Raw genomic sequence first — 14,075 nt, forward strand, 5'->3', positions numbered from 1 at the left:
TAGCTACCTAAAATTAATCCATTATGACATAACTTATAACTGTCTAAATAAGATGCATCTTCTCCCGTTTGTTCAATGATTGACCTTAGTATTTGCTTGTACTGAAATCGCAATTAATTGCATTGTGCATGTTACCTTCAGATCCAGCATTGTCTACCCAATGTAACTTGTAATCATTATTGTTTATATCCTACAGACAGAAGATGTCTACTTTCAGCAGCATACACAGACACCACATTATGGGAGGAGAGAGAAAAAGATCATCAAAATCTGGGTAAACTATCCACCCAATACACTCTTATTGTTCATTACTAACCATGCCCTTTGTCACTACCCATCACAACTAATAAAAAGTGGATCTCAAACACAGCTGTCACACATTAGCTGTCAAGTAAGTGGACATGACATCATTTGCGTTTTAGTTTTTGAAACCCATGTAAATATAGAATAGACATTCTGTGCATAAGTACCCGATGACATAACAGCTGTAAGTCGATGACAATGTCTATGAGTGTCTGCGCCAAATGAACACAGGAGGGCAGTGTTAGCTAGCTATGTATTGACAGTTACAATACTGTGTCATTCATACTGTAAAATGCTTCAAGGGTTGAAATCATATTTTTAAATGGCAGAAAGTTTGTGCTTGGACTAGTTGTTGTGAAAGTAAAGCTTTATGTGAGTATGCCATTCGACAGCATTGATGGCCGCCTTGATGGACAGGATTTATGACCGAAACTTCCCTGTCAGCTCTCTGACAATATCACGGGTAAGAGCGTGTTAGAGTGCAGAGAGATTACACCCTTCTAACCCAGATATCAGCCTGTTTCTCCTTTAGAAAACTGCTTCATTGTCATATCTGGTACATTTAGGCTAAAACAGAATCCGATGTGTTGGCTAAAACTAGGGTTGCAAAATTTCAGAAACTTTCATTAAATTCCGTCGTTTTCCCGAAATCCCGGTTGGAGGATTCCTGGAGTAAGGGGGAATAAGGAAGAAATCTGAAATCCTCCTAGAATTTCTGGAAAACCAATTTATTGAAGGTTCCTGGAATTGTGCAACACTTGGCAAAAACAGAATCCAATGGGAACCCTAGCTAATATGATTTATGTTCTGCTCAACCTGTAGTCAAATTAGTGAATTATTCACCCATAATTTCTCTGTGTATTTTCTTTTTAAGTTTGTTGACAACATATCGTCAAGAGAAGAGGTTGATCAAGAAGAGTACTATCTTTATAAGTAAGCCTCATTTGTATGCCCTGTAAAATTATTTCTTTGTTAGGGAGTTCACTTCCTGGTCTAAGTTGCTTGCTAATCCTCTATGTTCAGACCTCTGTTTTGTCCTAGTCTTTTTTGGCATGTTTATGTTCAGTCACATGCATGTTTCTTTGTTCTGTGCTGTGTTAAAGCTTTCCTGTTTTCCCCTTCTCCGGAATCTGTTTCTTATGTGATTAAAAGATTTACGTGAATATTGTGTTGCAAGCCTATAGATTAAGAAGCGATTACACTTGACTTGACCCATCTATCATAAAGGCATCATAATAATTACATAACAAAAGTCATAAACATTCATGTCTTGTTTGTTGTTGTTTTTTAATGTTTGAACATTTCTCTCCTGTAGATTTCGCCATAGCCCAAACTGTTGCTACCTCAGAGACTGGACCGTCCACAGCTGGGTGAGACAGTGTCTCAGATACGGGGCCAGAGACAAGGCCTTACACACCCCCAAGAACAAGGTAGTTCTACATTATGCCAAGCAGAGCCATAGAAATAAGGTTCCACAAACTGTCCTCCATTTTGGCGCACAACCTTCATGGCCATACCATTCTTTTTTATTCATTTTTTATTTAGCCTTTATTTTTAACAGGGAGTCACGTTGAGATTAAAAATATATTTTACAAAGAGAGCCCTGTATACATTACAATAAAAACAGAATAATAAAGCATACACTTCAATATGTGTATAAAAAAATGTATTTAACCTTTTATTTAACCAGGTCGGCCAGTTGAGAACAAGATCTCATTTACAACTGCAACCTGGCCAAGATAAAGCAAAGTAGTGCGACAAAAACAACAACACAGATGTCAGGATTTGGCCAGGGTTGTTCCGGGTTTTGGTCACTAGATGCCCCCATTGTGCTTTTTGACCTTATGTTTTTTCCCTTGTTCCCCATTATTATTTGCACCTGTGCCTCGTTTACCCTGATTGTATTTAAACCCTTAGTTTCCCTCAGTTCTGTGCTCTGTGTTTGTATGTTAGCACCCAGCCCTAGTGTTCTGTGTATTCTTGTCGATTCCGGTGGATGCTCTTGTGGAATTCTGTTTTTGTTTTTGAGTATCTCTTGAGGCTTTTTTGTGCTATTCCTACCACCTTTTGGATTTGCCATTTTTTGTATTGAAGGACTTCTCCTTTTTACTTTATTAAATACACCGTCTTAAGTACTGCTGTGTCTGCCTCTTCTTCTGGGTTCTGTTGACTATTCGTGGCTCAGTTGGTTAAGTGACTGTTTCTCACTCCAGAGACCCAGGTTCGTAACCGGGTCCTGACAACAGAGTTGCGCATAAACAAATGTAGGTCAATAACACAATAGAAAAATATATGTAGAGTGTGTGCAAATGTAGAAGAGTAGGGAGGTAAGGCAATAAAATGTAGAAGAGTAGTGAGGTAAGGCAATAAATAGGCCATAGAGGCGAAATAATGACAATTTAGCATTAACACTGGAGTGATAGATGTGCAGATGATGATGTGAAGTTGAACAATGTAATTCAGCACACAATAATAAAATAAACATATTTAATAAAAGCAATCACATTCAACTACATAATAATGTAAACTGCCTGAGTGGCATCACACATGTAACTGCAGTGAACTCTGCAGATTGCTCCACAAATTGGTGGCAAAAGAAAAAGATTTTCCCAAATCTGTGGAGATTGAAGGGATCTCTAATGTTGTCTATTCCAGAGAACGGGTTTGGTAACTTATGAGTCTTAACTTAATTAAGGAAATTACCTATGTTTGGGGGTGGCAGGTAGCCTAGTGGTCAGAGCATTGGGCCAGTAACTGAAAGGTTGCTCGATTGAATCCCTGAGCTGACAAGGTAAAAATCTGTCGTTCTGACGCTGAACAAGGCAGTTAACCCACTGTTCCTAGGCCGTCATTGTAAATAAGATTTTGTTCTTAACTGACTTGCCTAGTTAAATAAAGGTTAATAAAAAAAATATGGAGGCAATTTCTGTAAGATTTATTTGTAAATAAATAAAAGAGAATGTAGCTCTTTTTACAGACATTTTTATACAGACTAAAATGATAAAAGTCCTACAATTGTGCTGTGATAAAACATATTGTGGAATGTTAGACTGTGTCCAAGGCTTTCAAAACAGAGGTTGACGCATGTAAACAATATCACCAACATCCAATACAGGGAGAAGAGTTGTTTGAACAATCTTTCTCCTATTATCAATACTGAGGCATGATTTATTTCGATATAAAAAAAACAATATTGGATCTAAGCTTCTTAGTCAGATTTTCATATGCGTTACCAATCCATGTCATCAATGTCATCAATCCAGACACCCAGGTACTTTGGGTTAGAGCCAATTTGGGCTCCATTTGTTGCGCAAATATGCAGGTCCTCGGGGGCAACATTTTGTGACCTAGAGAACAGCATGAGCTTGGTTTTACTTGTATTTAACACTAATTTAAGATCTGTAAGTGATTTCTGAATTGAATCAAAGCCATTCTGAAGTTCATGAATGGCCTTCTGCACCAAGGTGGCACAGGAACACAAAACTGTGTCATCTACATAGAGATGAATGTTACAAGTATTAACAGTGTTTCCTATGTCATTAATATACAAGGTGAACAATAATGGGCCCGAAATAGAACCCTGAGTTACACCTTTTTGAATCTCAAGAAATTCAGATTTAACCCCATCTTCTTCAGCAAAACTGAAATGGGGCGATAGTTGTGGAGATAATTATTCCCCCACCCTTATGGAGTAGTAGCACATATGTGGATTTCCATGCTTTTGGAATACTTCCTTATAACAATATTAAATAAAACATGTGGGCTACTGAGCCAGCAATAAAGGGAGCTGCACGCCTAAACAGACCAGGCTCCAAATGATCAGCCCCTGTGGATTTTTTTTGTCTAGTGTTAGCAAAGCATCCAGGACTTCATTATCAGTGAATTTCCAAAAACAAAACTGAACAGCATTTTCATTATCATTCTCAATAGATTTTCACCATCAACATCCAAACTACACTTTTAAAGAGCTGGCTTTGAAATGCATTCAAATATATAGCCTGCAGAGAAAGAAGAAATGGTGATTAAACGCATTAATGAACATGAAATCCGTGGCATTCTAACTGCATTGTCCAATACATGGTGCCTGTTGAAAACCTACATTCTAAAGAACCTCCATTTCTGAGGTTGACTATAATATTGCCGGGGGTATTTTTAATTTTATTTCATTTTTTAAATTACCATTCTCTGTTTCTGTATTTAGGTGCAATATGTGTAATGTTCCCAGATGATTTCACATGTAACCTGCTGATAGATTCCTTCATTAAAGATGAAGACTTCAAAGGTGAAGAGTCTGAAATTATTATTTGTCAAACTGTAAAGTTATCCCAGGACCCCTTTGGAAAAACTCAGTTAAACTCAACGAAACCAATAATGTACACTAGCGTTCAAAAGTTTGGAATCACTTAGAAATGTCCTTGTTTTTGAAAGAAATGCTATTTTCTTGTCCATTAAAATAACATCAAAGTGATCAGAAATACAGTGTAGACATTGTTAATGTTGTAAATGACTATTGTAGCTGGAAACGGCTGATTTTTAAAAATGGAATATCTATATAGGCTTACGGAGGCCCATTATTAGCAACCATCACTCCTGTGTTCCAACGGCACATTGTGTTAACTAATCCAAGTTTATCATTTTAAAAGACTAATTGATCATTATAAAACCCTTGTGCAATGATGTTAGCACAGCTGAAAACTGTGATGCTGATTAAAGATGCAATAAGTGACCCCAAACTTTTGAACGGTAGTGTATATTCTAAATTCACATGCATAATATGTACCTTAAAACCTAAAAAGTTTGGTCTTCTTCTGTAGGTGCCTGTTCTGTCGTGGAAGAGGTGATGCTTCAGGAGTCTTTTGATCTACCATCAACACAGATCCTGTCCATGTATGCACTGAGCAGTTACCTAGCAACCAAACCAGAGCTCAGTGTAAGTAAAGTAGCATTCACTGCTTGGTACTGTATGTGTACCAACATGTTTGGAGAAGTTATCGTGCCAAAGTACATTTGGAATGTTTGGATTGTGTAGAACTGAACGATTGTTGGAAACTTAAGGAGGACATAATCCTATTTATGTAGATAAGTTAAGTCTGATCCCAGCACAACATCATTCCCATCAAATAATATGCATATTTTGTTCAGCAGCCACAGTTTGAATTCAGCAGCCACAGTTTTTTCTGTATAAATTAGTTATTATGCTTTTTGTAAACGCTGTGCTTGTGCTGTCTGAAGTGTGTGTGTGTGTGTTTGTTGGTTCACTACAGGTGTCAGAGCAGAGGTCTCTGGGAGCAGCACTGCTGATATGTGATCTGAAGCAGGACAATTCTACAGGCCTCAGCGCTCAACTGTTGGGTTGTGCTCTGCTAGGTATGTGTTCCTCCAGTCATACCACAGACCTGGGCATAAATCAAGTCCTTCCTCATGTTCCTAACCCTTTGGTGATGGCAGGAGGAGGTTTTCTCTCCATTTCTCAAGAATCCCTTCTCTTCATCTTCTTGTCAAACATCATTGAAGCCAACCTCTCTCTCTCTCCATGCCACATGGTCTTTGCCCTGGTTGTCATGTTGTGCTGATCAAGTCTCTGATAGTTTCCTCTCCCTGCTCCTCTCTCGTTGTCTGTCTCTAGGTAAGGTGGAGATGGCATTTGGGATCCATGCTGTGTTCAGGGGCATGCCTCTGATGTGGACCCCAGGGAATCTGGGCCGGGCCCTGGCCATTATGGAGAGGGTAGCTGCCACTCCTGGAGATTCAAAACTATCAAAGGATGCCGTACGTTGCCTACTTACCAATACATGTCTCAGTGCTGTACTTTCTGTAATTCTTCAGTTACTGTCTCACACTAACAACATTGTTAGTAACACATTACACATGTATAATAGTAACTCTTTGTAAAGCGTGCAACACGAGTAAGAAGCATGCAGTTTATACTGTAACAGAGCTTATTGTTAGCAATTTCAGTTAACTCATCAAATAACACAATTACCATATGACACAAACCTGGTGGCAGTAGAAAGCTGTTATTGTCCAGGTTAGATGTATGACGCAGTCTGAGTCTTTCTCTGCAGGGCTTAGTCATATCTGTGTTATTTATACCCTGACACACGTCAGTGCACCCTGGTGCAGCACTCTTCTAGCCCTGTCGAGTTAAATAGTTCAACTCTGAACAAAGTAATATGATTTATGGGAGTCTGGAGCCCAGGGGAAATCTGTAAGAATCTGTCCTTTGGGCACCAAACCAGGTTTGCTAGAAAGCAGGACAGTGTCAGACCTGATGACTCTGTGTAGGTCAGGACGGACAGGACCTATTAATTGTGTGTCATTGTCTGTTTGCGTTTGTTTGTTTTCATGGCTGTCTTTTGTCCTGATGGACTTCTGAGAGGATGCTCCAGTGTGGCTTCGCTTCGCAAGTTATTGTGTCTGTCTGAGTGCAGGACCGGCGGTCCCAGTTGTGTTTTTCCTTACATCTCTCTCTGTGTGTGTGTGTGTGTGTGTGTGTGTGTGTGTGTGTGTGTGTGTGTGTGTGTGTGTGTGTGTGTGTGTGTGTGTGTGTGTGTGTGTGTGTGTGTGTGTGTGTGTGTGTGTGTGTGTGTGTGCGTGTGCGTGTGTGTGTGTGATTCTCTTAGGTTGATTACCTGGGGGGCCTGCTACATGACCTCTCCTCTGCCTTGGACTCCAAGTCGGAGGATGAGTTAGGAGGAGAGGAGGAGGGGAAGAAGGAAGAGGAGGATGAAGATGAAGACGACCAGGCAGAGAGAGAAAAGCTACCGCTCTATGCCAGCAGGTTCAAGGTAGAGACTGGGCAAAGATCTATCAGTCAAACAGGGAAAGAGTGTGTATGGACAGTACATGTATGTTGTGGTATGATTACATATTTCTCATTTTGAGAAGATGAATATATTGCTATTAAGCACTCTTAGTCTATAACAACAGTTACACTTAATCACACCTTTTCCCTAGACCACATTTCTAACCACCTCCTCTCCTCTGACCATGTGTAGGAGCTGAGTGGGCAGCTCCAGTCTGGGGGTAAGGTGGACCCTAGTCCCCTGCAGGTGCTGGTCTCCAGCCTGGTCCAGCAGGGCCTGGCCTCAGCAGAGGGCCCTGACATGGAGCAGTACCAGAGGATGGTACGGGAGTGGGAGGCAGAGAGGCAGCAGCTCATCAGAAGAGAGAAGGAGATGAGGGAGAGGGCTGAGGAAGAGAGAGAGGCCCGTCAGGCAGCCAAGGCAGCCGCACAATAGCGCTGAACACACAGCTGGATGGTGTTCATGGTGCATTTCTTTCAGTGTATACCACCACAAGGCATCCATAATATTACTGGTACTTTTTCATAACCTGTGTGGTCTCTACATCGTCTGCAGTGAAACATACATGAAAAGTGAGGGTTGTTTTTGAAATATATAATATAATCTGTTGTCTCCTGAAATCAGTTTATTTCATGTAACCTTTTTGTTGGTGTCTTTTGTACAAATGCCATTCACAGTTAGCAATGTACCGTGAACAAGATGTCAACTCCCCATGATAGAAATTTGTCTGTATTAAATTATCATGATCAACAAATAATGATGATTCTTGACTTGCTTTATACTCAAATATGAACAAATCAGAGAGCTTAGTTTGTAGTTATATGCATTGTTACACATAAGACCCGTAACCTCTATTTCATCCTTAGCTTCGTTTTCTTGAGATTTCGGCATTTTCTTCAAAAACATGTTGTATTTCCTGTTGTGGACAGCAACTTGATGTTTTTGGTCTAGCTCCAGTCTCGTGATTGTTAAGCCTGATGGCCACTATGACCTCATGTAAGCAGAAAAGGAGGAAAGCGGGGGAAATCATGGCTTCACATCCTCCCACTCCCTTTCCTCTCTTCTCTCAGAATGAGGTGTTTGTGAGAGCACATGTAGACCTTTGTGTATGTGTGTGTGGGGGGGGGGGGTATACAATCCTAGGGGAGCTGATGACTGATCTAGGGAGAACAAAGTTTGTTCTTTACACAGGCATGAATACAGTTGAATTTCTTAGCCTTATCCTGTCGGCCATTGCCACAAAGAAAAACACACCGTCACAGATCCAGATCGTAAGTGAATTGCTTGGCCCTTGTTTAGAAGTTGACAGGTCTTTATGTGTTGTCTGGAAATCGACAGTATCAACAGTGGCATAACAGTAAAGTAAGAAGACTAAAGTATCTTAGTAAACTTTAATAGACGTCAACTAACTGCAACAGGCTACTCAAATACCACAGGCGTAAATATTTCAGGCTAGGCTATCCCTGTTATTTTTTGTTTGAGGGAGATAAGTAATCAATGAGGAAAAAATGTGGCTCACAATGTGTTCATTCCACATTATGCTATTGCCCATTCATGGCATGGGCTTGGGAAACTGCCTGCTATGCAGACTAAGATGAATATAAGGCACAAATACTTTGTCACAAATGAGACATTGTTGTCTTGAGGCTGTTGTTTTGAGACTCCACATTGACTCCCTGAGTTGGAATGTCTCTAGTTAGAATGATCTTTATTTGCTAAAAAGAGTTATATTCTACTAGAGTAGAATTTGCCATTTGTAAATGGCCATGTCTCGGATCTGTTCAATTTATCAAATCAAATTTTATTTGTCACATACACATGGTTAGCAGATGTTAATGCGAGTGTAGCGAAATGCTTGTGCTTCTAGTTCCGACAATGCAGTAATAACCAACAAGTAATCTAGCTTCTGAGCCAGGTCATCTTTAAGTTAAATAGAAAAGTAGAAAGCACACTTGCTTTTATTGAGAGCTAAGAGGATCTAATCTAATCATGTTGAAATGGCCAGATGACCCTGTCTTCATGTGATAGGGTTAGGCATGATCAATACAGTGATAATAGAGACCTCACTGATCTCCTGGCAATGTACAATTTCTGCTTTGATCAGCATTACTTTAGAGGGAAATTATGGCCAGGTCATCATGGTTAGTTGATGGTTCATTATACTTTAGTGAGGATGACTAGTATTCTATCAAAGCTTATCTTATCTCACAATGATTACATTTCTCCTAACCTAAGGCCAACAAAAGACTCCTTTTGGGAACATCCGTCATTTCTGTTTAGAAGTGTTTTCTATCTCTTTGGTAATTTTTTAAAAAGCATTTTGGCTCAATAAAGTATAGGCCTACTATGGAACATTTAAAAAAAAACATTACTTGTCAAACACAATTTTAAAAATAAATGTGACATTTGGGTCTCAGGCTGTCCTTCCACCAGGTGTACAAGCAGAGAGTGAAATGAAGCCAATCAGCGTGTCTGATAGTCAGGAAGTCTCTTATTCAGGTCACTGGTTATTGGAAGCTCTGACTGCGATGGTTGAAGTGCACTAAAAGCCTCAGGTTTGGGGTTGCGCCTAATTTGGAACGGTAATGTAGTCCCAAATAACTGGCCATACGTGGCTCAAACTCAGTCATGGTCTGTTTGAGATCACAAACAGCAAATTCAGTAGAGAGGAGGAAGGAGTAACCATCAATAATGTTCCATGTTTGAAGTGTGGTGCTGATATACAGTACCAGTCAAAAGTTTGGACACACCTACTCATTCAAGTATTTTTATTTATTTTTACTAGACATCAAAATTATGAAATAACACGTGAAATCATGTAGTAATCATGAAGAGCGAGTGGTGTGGTGGTCTAAGGCACTGCATCGCTGTGCTAGAAGCACATTACAGACCTTGGTTTGAGTCCAGGCTGTATCACGATTGGCCCTGGGTAGGCAGTAAATGTGAATTTGTTCTTAACGGACTGAAAATTTAAAGTGTTAAACAAACTAAAATAATTTTAGATTCTTCAAAGTAGACACTCTTGGCATTCTCTTAACCAACTTCATGAGAGTCACCTGGAATGCATTTCAATAAACAGGTGTGCCTTGTTAAAAGTTCATTTGTGGAATTGTTTTCCTTCTTAATGCATTTGAAACAATCAGTTGTGTTGTGACAAGGTAGGGGTGGTATACAGAAGACAGCCCTATTTGGTAAATGACCAAGTCCATATTATGTCATGAACGGCTCAAATAAGCAAAGAGAAATGAAAGTCCATCATCACTTTCAAGACATGAAGGTCAGTCAATCTAAAACATTTCTTCAAGTGCATTTGCAAAATTCATCAAGCGATATGATGAATCTGGCTCTCATGAGGACCACCACAGGAAAGGAAGACCCAGATTTGTTAGTACCTCTGCTGCATCACAGCAGGCTGTGATTGGGAGTCCCAAAGGGCGGTGCACAATTGGCCCAGCATTGTCCGGGTTTTGCCGGGGTAGGCCGTCATTGTAAATAAGAATTTGTTCTTAACTGACCTGTGATACTCCATCCCTTCTGGTTTGCACTTAGTGGGACTATAATTTGTTTTTTGACATTACAATGGCCCAACACACCTCCAGGCTGTGTAAAGGCTATTTGACCAAGAAGAAGAGTGATGGAGTGCAGCATCAGATGACCTCGCCTCCTCAATCACCCGACCTCAACCCAATTGATATGGTTTGGGATGAGTTGGACCGCAGAGTGAAGGAAAAGCAGCCAGTAAGTGCTCAGCATAGGAGGGAACTCCTTCAAGACTGTTGAAAAGCAATCCAGGTGAATCTGGTTGAGAGAAGGCCAAGAGTGTTCAAAGCTGTCATCAAGGCAAAGTATGGCTACTTTGAAGAATCTAAAATTTGTTTAACACTTTTTTGGTTACTACATGTTCCAAATGTGTTATTTCATAGTGTTGATGTCTTCACTACTATTCTAGAATGTAGAAAATTGTAAAAAAATAAAGAAAAACCCTTGAATGAGTAGGTGTGTCCAAACTTTTGACTGGTACTGTATTTCCAGTGGTGTTTTAGAACAATGCAGATAGGAATGTAATAAATAAGGTGTCAAAATGCTCTATAGCACACAACATAAGATCACCAATGTTCTATTAAATACATTTCTACTGTATCTGAACTAATATACATTATAAAACATACTGTACATTAAACTGCTTGTCTAAAGGAATGTTATATGTCGTCCTGTTTAAATATGTTTTCTGATATGACACATTTAGTGATGGCTATTTAGAAACTGTGAGAAAACCTCTTGACTTCCGAAGAGTGTTCCATCACCCCTGTAGAAAACTCAGTGTTCCCTCAAACGACTGTAGTGCTGGTCCTCAAAAATGCTTCATCAACAAATGCTCATGTTATTCTATTCCTCCCCTGTGCTGCTTGTTTTCTGGAATTACAAATTGAAGTTCCCAGAACTCTTTTCTCTCTTGATTTCTAGATGTGACGTACAGATTTGTATTTGTATTTATGAAGGATCCCCATTAGCTTACTTGGCAGCAGCTACTCTTCTTGGGGTCCAGATGTAATGGGAAGGGAACATTTTCTGCAGCTTGTGACATGACAGCATCTCCCCTGTGTGTGCTGTGTCTGTAAATACTTTAAAACATATTATAGGATAAGATGCTGCAAGGGTATGTTTTTGTTGGCTAAGCAACTCGCAGCGCTGGTGTCTCTGGAGAGAAGTTTTTATTAATCTAAAGTAATTCATCAAGAAAAATGCTGCATACTTAACAATTTAAAGCCTGCTAAAAGATTCATGAGAGCAAATAAGATCAAACTGATTTGAGGGTTTGCAGACGTGTTGTTTTGTTACACAGAATATTTCACAAACATGGCACATGTGAAAACATAAAATCTGCATTTACAAATGAGATTACTCTCATTGCTCTCTAATTTCTCTCTGTATTCCCCTTCTTCCAAAAACAGTAGCCTACATAAACAGTATCTCCTGACTGGTAGTAGGATCTGACAGAAGTTCCTTCAGCCTCCAGACATGGCCTGAAATTAAACACATGCCTTTGAAGTCATTCAATTCAAACCAATGAATAGCCTACTACTTCTAAAACCTGTATAGCTACAGCTTTAATAACTGGATATACAAACAATGGTGTGAAGGTTGTGAAGAGAGAGCTTTGATGAAGATACTGTCTGAGTGACCGTACAGTAAGTATGAGTTATGAGGGAGCCCTCAGACTCTGGGGACACAGCAATTCTACTGCCCTCCTGACGTGGTCATGATATACAGTACCAGTCAAAGGTTTTTACACAACTACTGATTACAGGATTTTTTCTTTATTTTTACTATTTTCTACATTTTATAATAATAGTAAAGACATCAAAACTAAGAAATAACACATATGGCATCATGTAGTAACCAAAAAAGTATTAAACAAATCAAAATAGATTTTATATTTGAGATTCTGCAAAGTAGCTACCCTTTGCCTTGATGACAGCTTTGCACACTCTCACTGGGCAACATTGAGAGAGAGGTATGGCTACAGTACTGTAGCAGTATGTAAACAAATTAACCTTTTTACATTTGAGGAAGTAGAGTACAATCACAACACTCAATCTGACTAAGAGTGGAACTAGCAAATATAGTTCAATGAAATAATCATAAAATGATTTATAGACAAATTAGACAGACTGTTTAACATGTGAGACGAGAAAGAAAGGGAGGTAGTGCTGGGTCTCGATAAGAGACTTTATTGAAAAGGCTTACTTACTTAACCTGATTAATGGGTTTATTAAACTAAATGATTCAAGTATTAGAATGGCGCCGAAGGAGATTGCTGCCGTTTTATGATCCCGTAACCCATTAGTGCTATTGTGTATGTTTTTCACGTTATTTGTAACTTATTATGTACATAACGTTTCTGCCACCGTGTCTTATGACCGAAAAGAGCTTCTAGATATCAGGACAGCGACTATCCACCCTGTACTGGAGGAATACATTTTCTTCAACGAGTCGGACGGATGTGAAGGATTTACTTCAGACGCCCGACAAGGCCCTCGTCCCCGTCATTCGCAGGAGAAAGAGACGGAAGTATCGGGGATGAAGGTCCGGGTGCTTTGTAAGGATACTTTGCTGAGAGGGTAATCTACCGTTACCATCGGTCCTATTAGCCAACGTACAATCAATCGATAATAAAAATAGTCAAACTATAATCACGTATATCCGACCAACGGGACATTAAAAACTGTAATATCTTATGTTTCACCGAGTCGTGACTGAATGACATGTGTATTTTCCATAGCTGTCTATATACCACCACAAACCGATGCTGGCACTAAGACCGCGCTCAATTAGCTGTATACGGCCAAAAACAAACAGGAAAAAACTCATCCAGAGGTGGTACACCTAGTGGCCGGGGACTTTAATGCAGGGAAAATCGAATTTATCTCATTTCTACCATCATGTTAAATGTGCATCCAGAGGGGAAAAAAACTCTAGACCACCTTTACTCCACATAGAGACATGGAAAAAGCTCTCCCTCTCCCTCTATTTGGCAAATCTGACCATAATTCTATCCTCCTGATTCCTGCTTACAAGCAAAAACTAAAGCAGGAAGCACCAGTGACTCTGTCAAAAGTGGTCAGATGAAGCAGATGCTAAGCTACAGGACTGTACGGCTAGCACAAACTGGGAATATGTTCTGGGATTCTTCCAATGGCATTGAGGAGTATACCACATCAGTCAATGACGTCGTCTCCACAGAAACTGTACTTACATACCCCAACCAGAAGCCATGAATTACAGGCAACATCCGCACTGAGCTAAAGAGTAGAGCTGCTGCTTTCAAGGAGGGGACTCTAACCCGGATCTTATAAGAAGTCCCTCTATGCCCTCCGACGAACCATCAAACAGGCAAATCATCAATACAGGACTGAGATCGAATCATACTACACCGGATCCGACACTCGTCGGATGTGACAGGGC

At 39.9% G+C, this 14,075-nt stretch overlaps 1 protein-coding gene across 1 annotated transcript; it reads left to right on the forward strand.

Annotated features, from left to right (window-relative positions):
• Positions 1-625: 625 nt before the first annotated feature.
• On the forward strand, positions 626-7,854 carry LOC135513512 (small ribosomal subunit protein mS27-like). The gene is given in 10 exon segments (XM_064936389.1): positions 626-766; positions 1,178-1,236; positions 1,619-1,733; positions 4,505-4,513; positions 4,516-4,585; positions 5,118-5,233; positions 5,568-5,670; positions 5,930-6,072; positions 6,927-7,091; positions 7,302-7,854. Coding segments are annotated over 10 exon segments (1,089 nt in total). The 5' UTR covers positions 626-700; the 3' UTR covers positions 7,545-7,854.
• Positions 7,855-14,075: the final 6,221 nt, after the last annotated feature.

This window comes from Oncorhynchus masou, chromosome 25, assembly GCF_036934945.1.
Source record: "Oncorhynchus masou masou isolate Uvic2021 chromosome 25, UVic_Omas_1.1, whole genome shotgun sequence".
Taxonomy (NCBI): domain Eukaryota; kingdom Metazoa; phylum Chordata; class Actinopteri; order Salmoniformes; family Salmonidae; genus Oncorhynchus; species Oncorhynchus masou.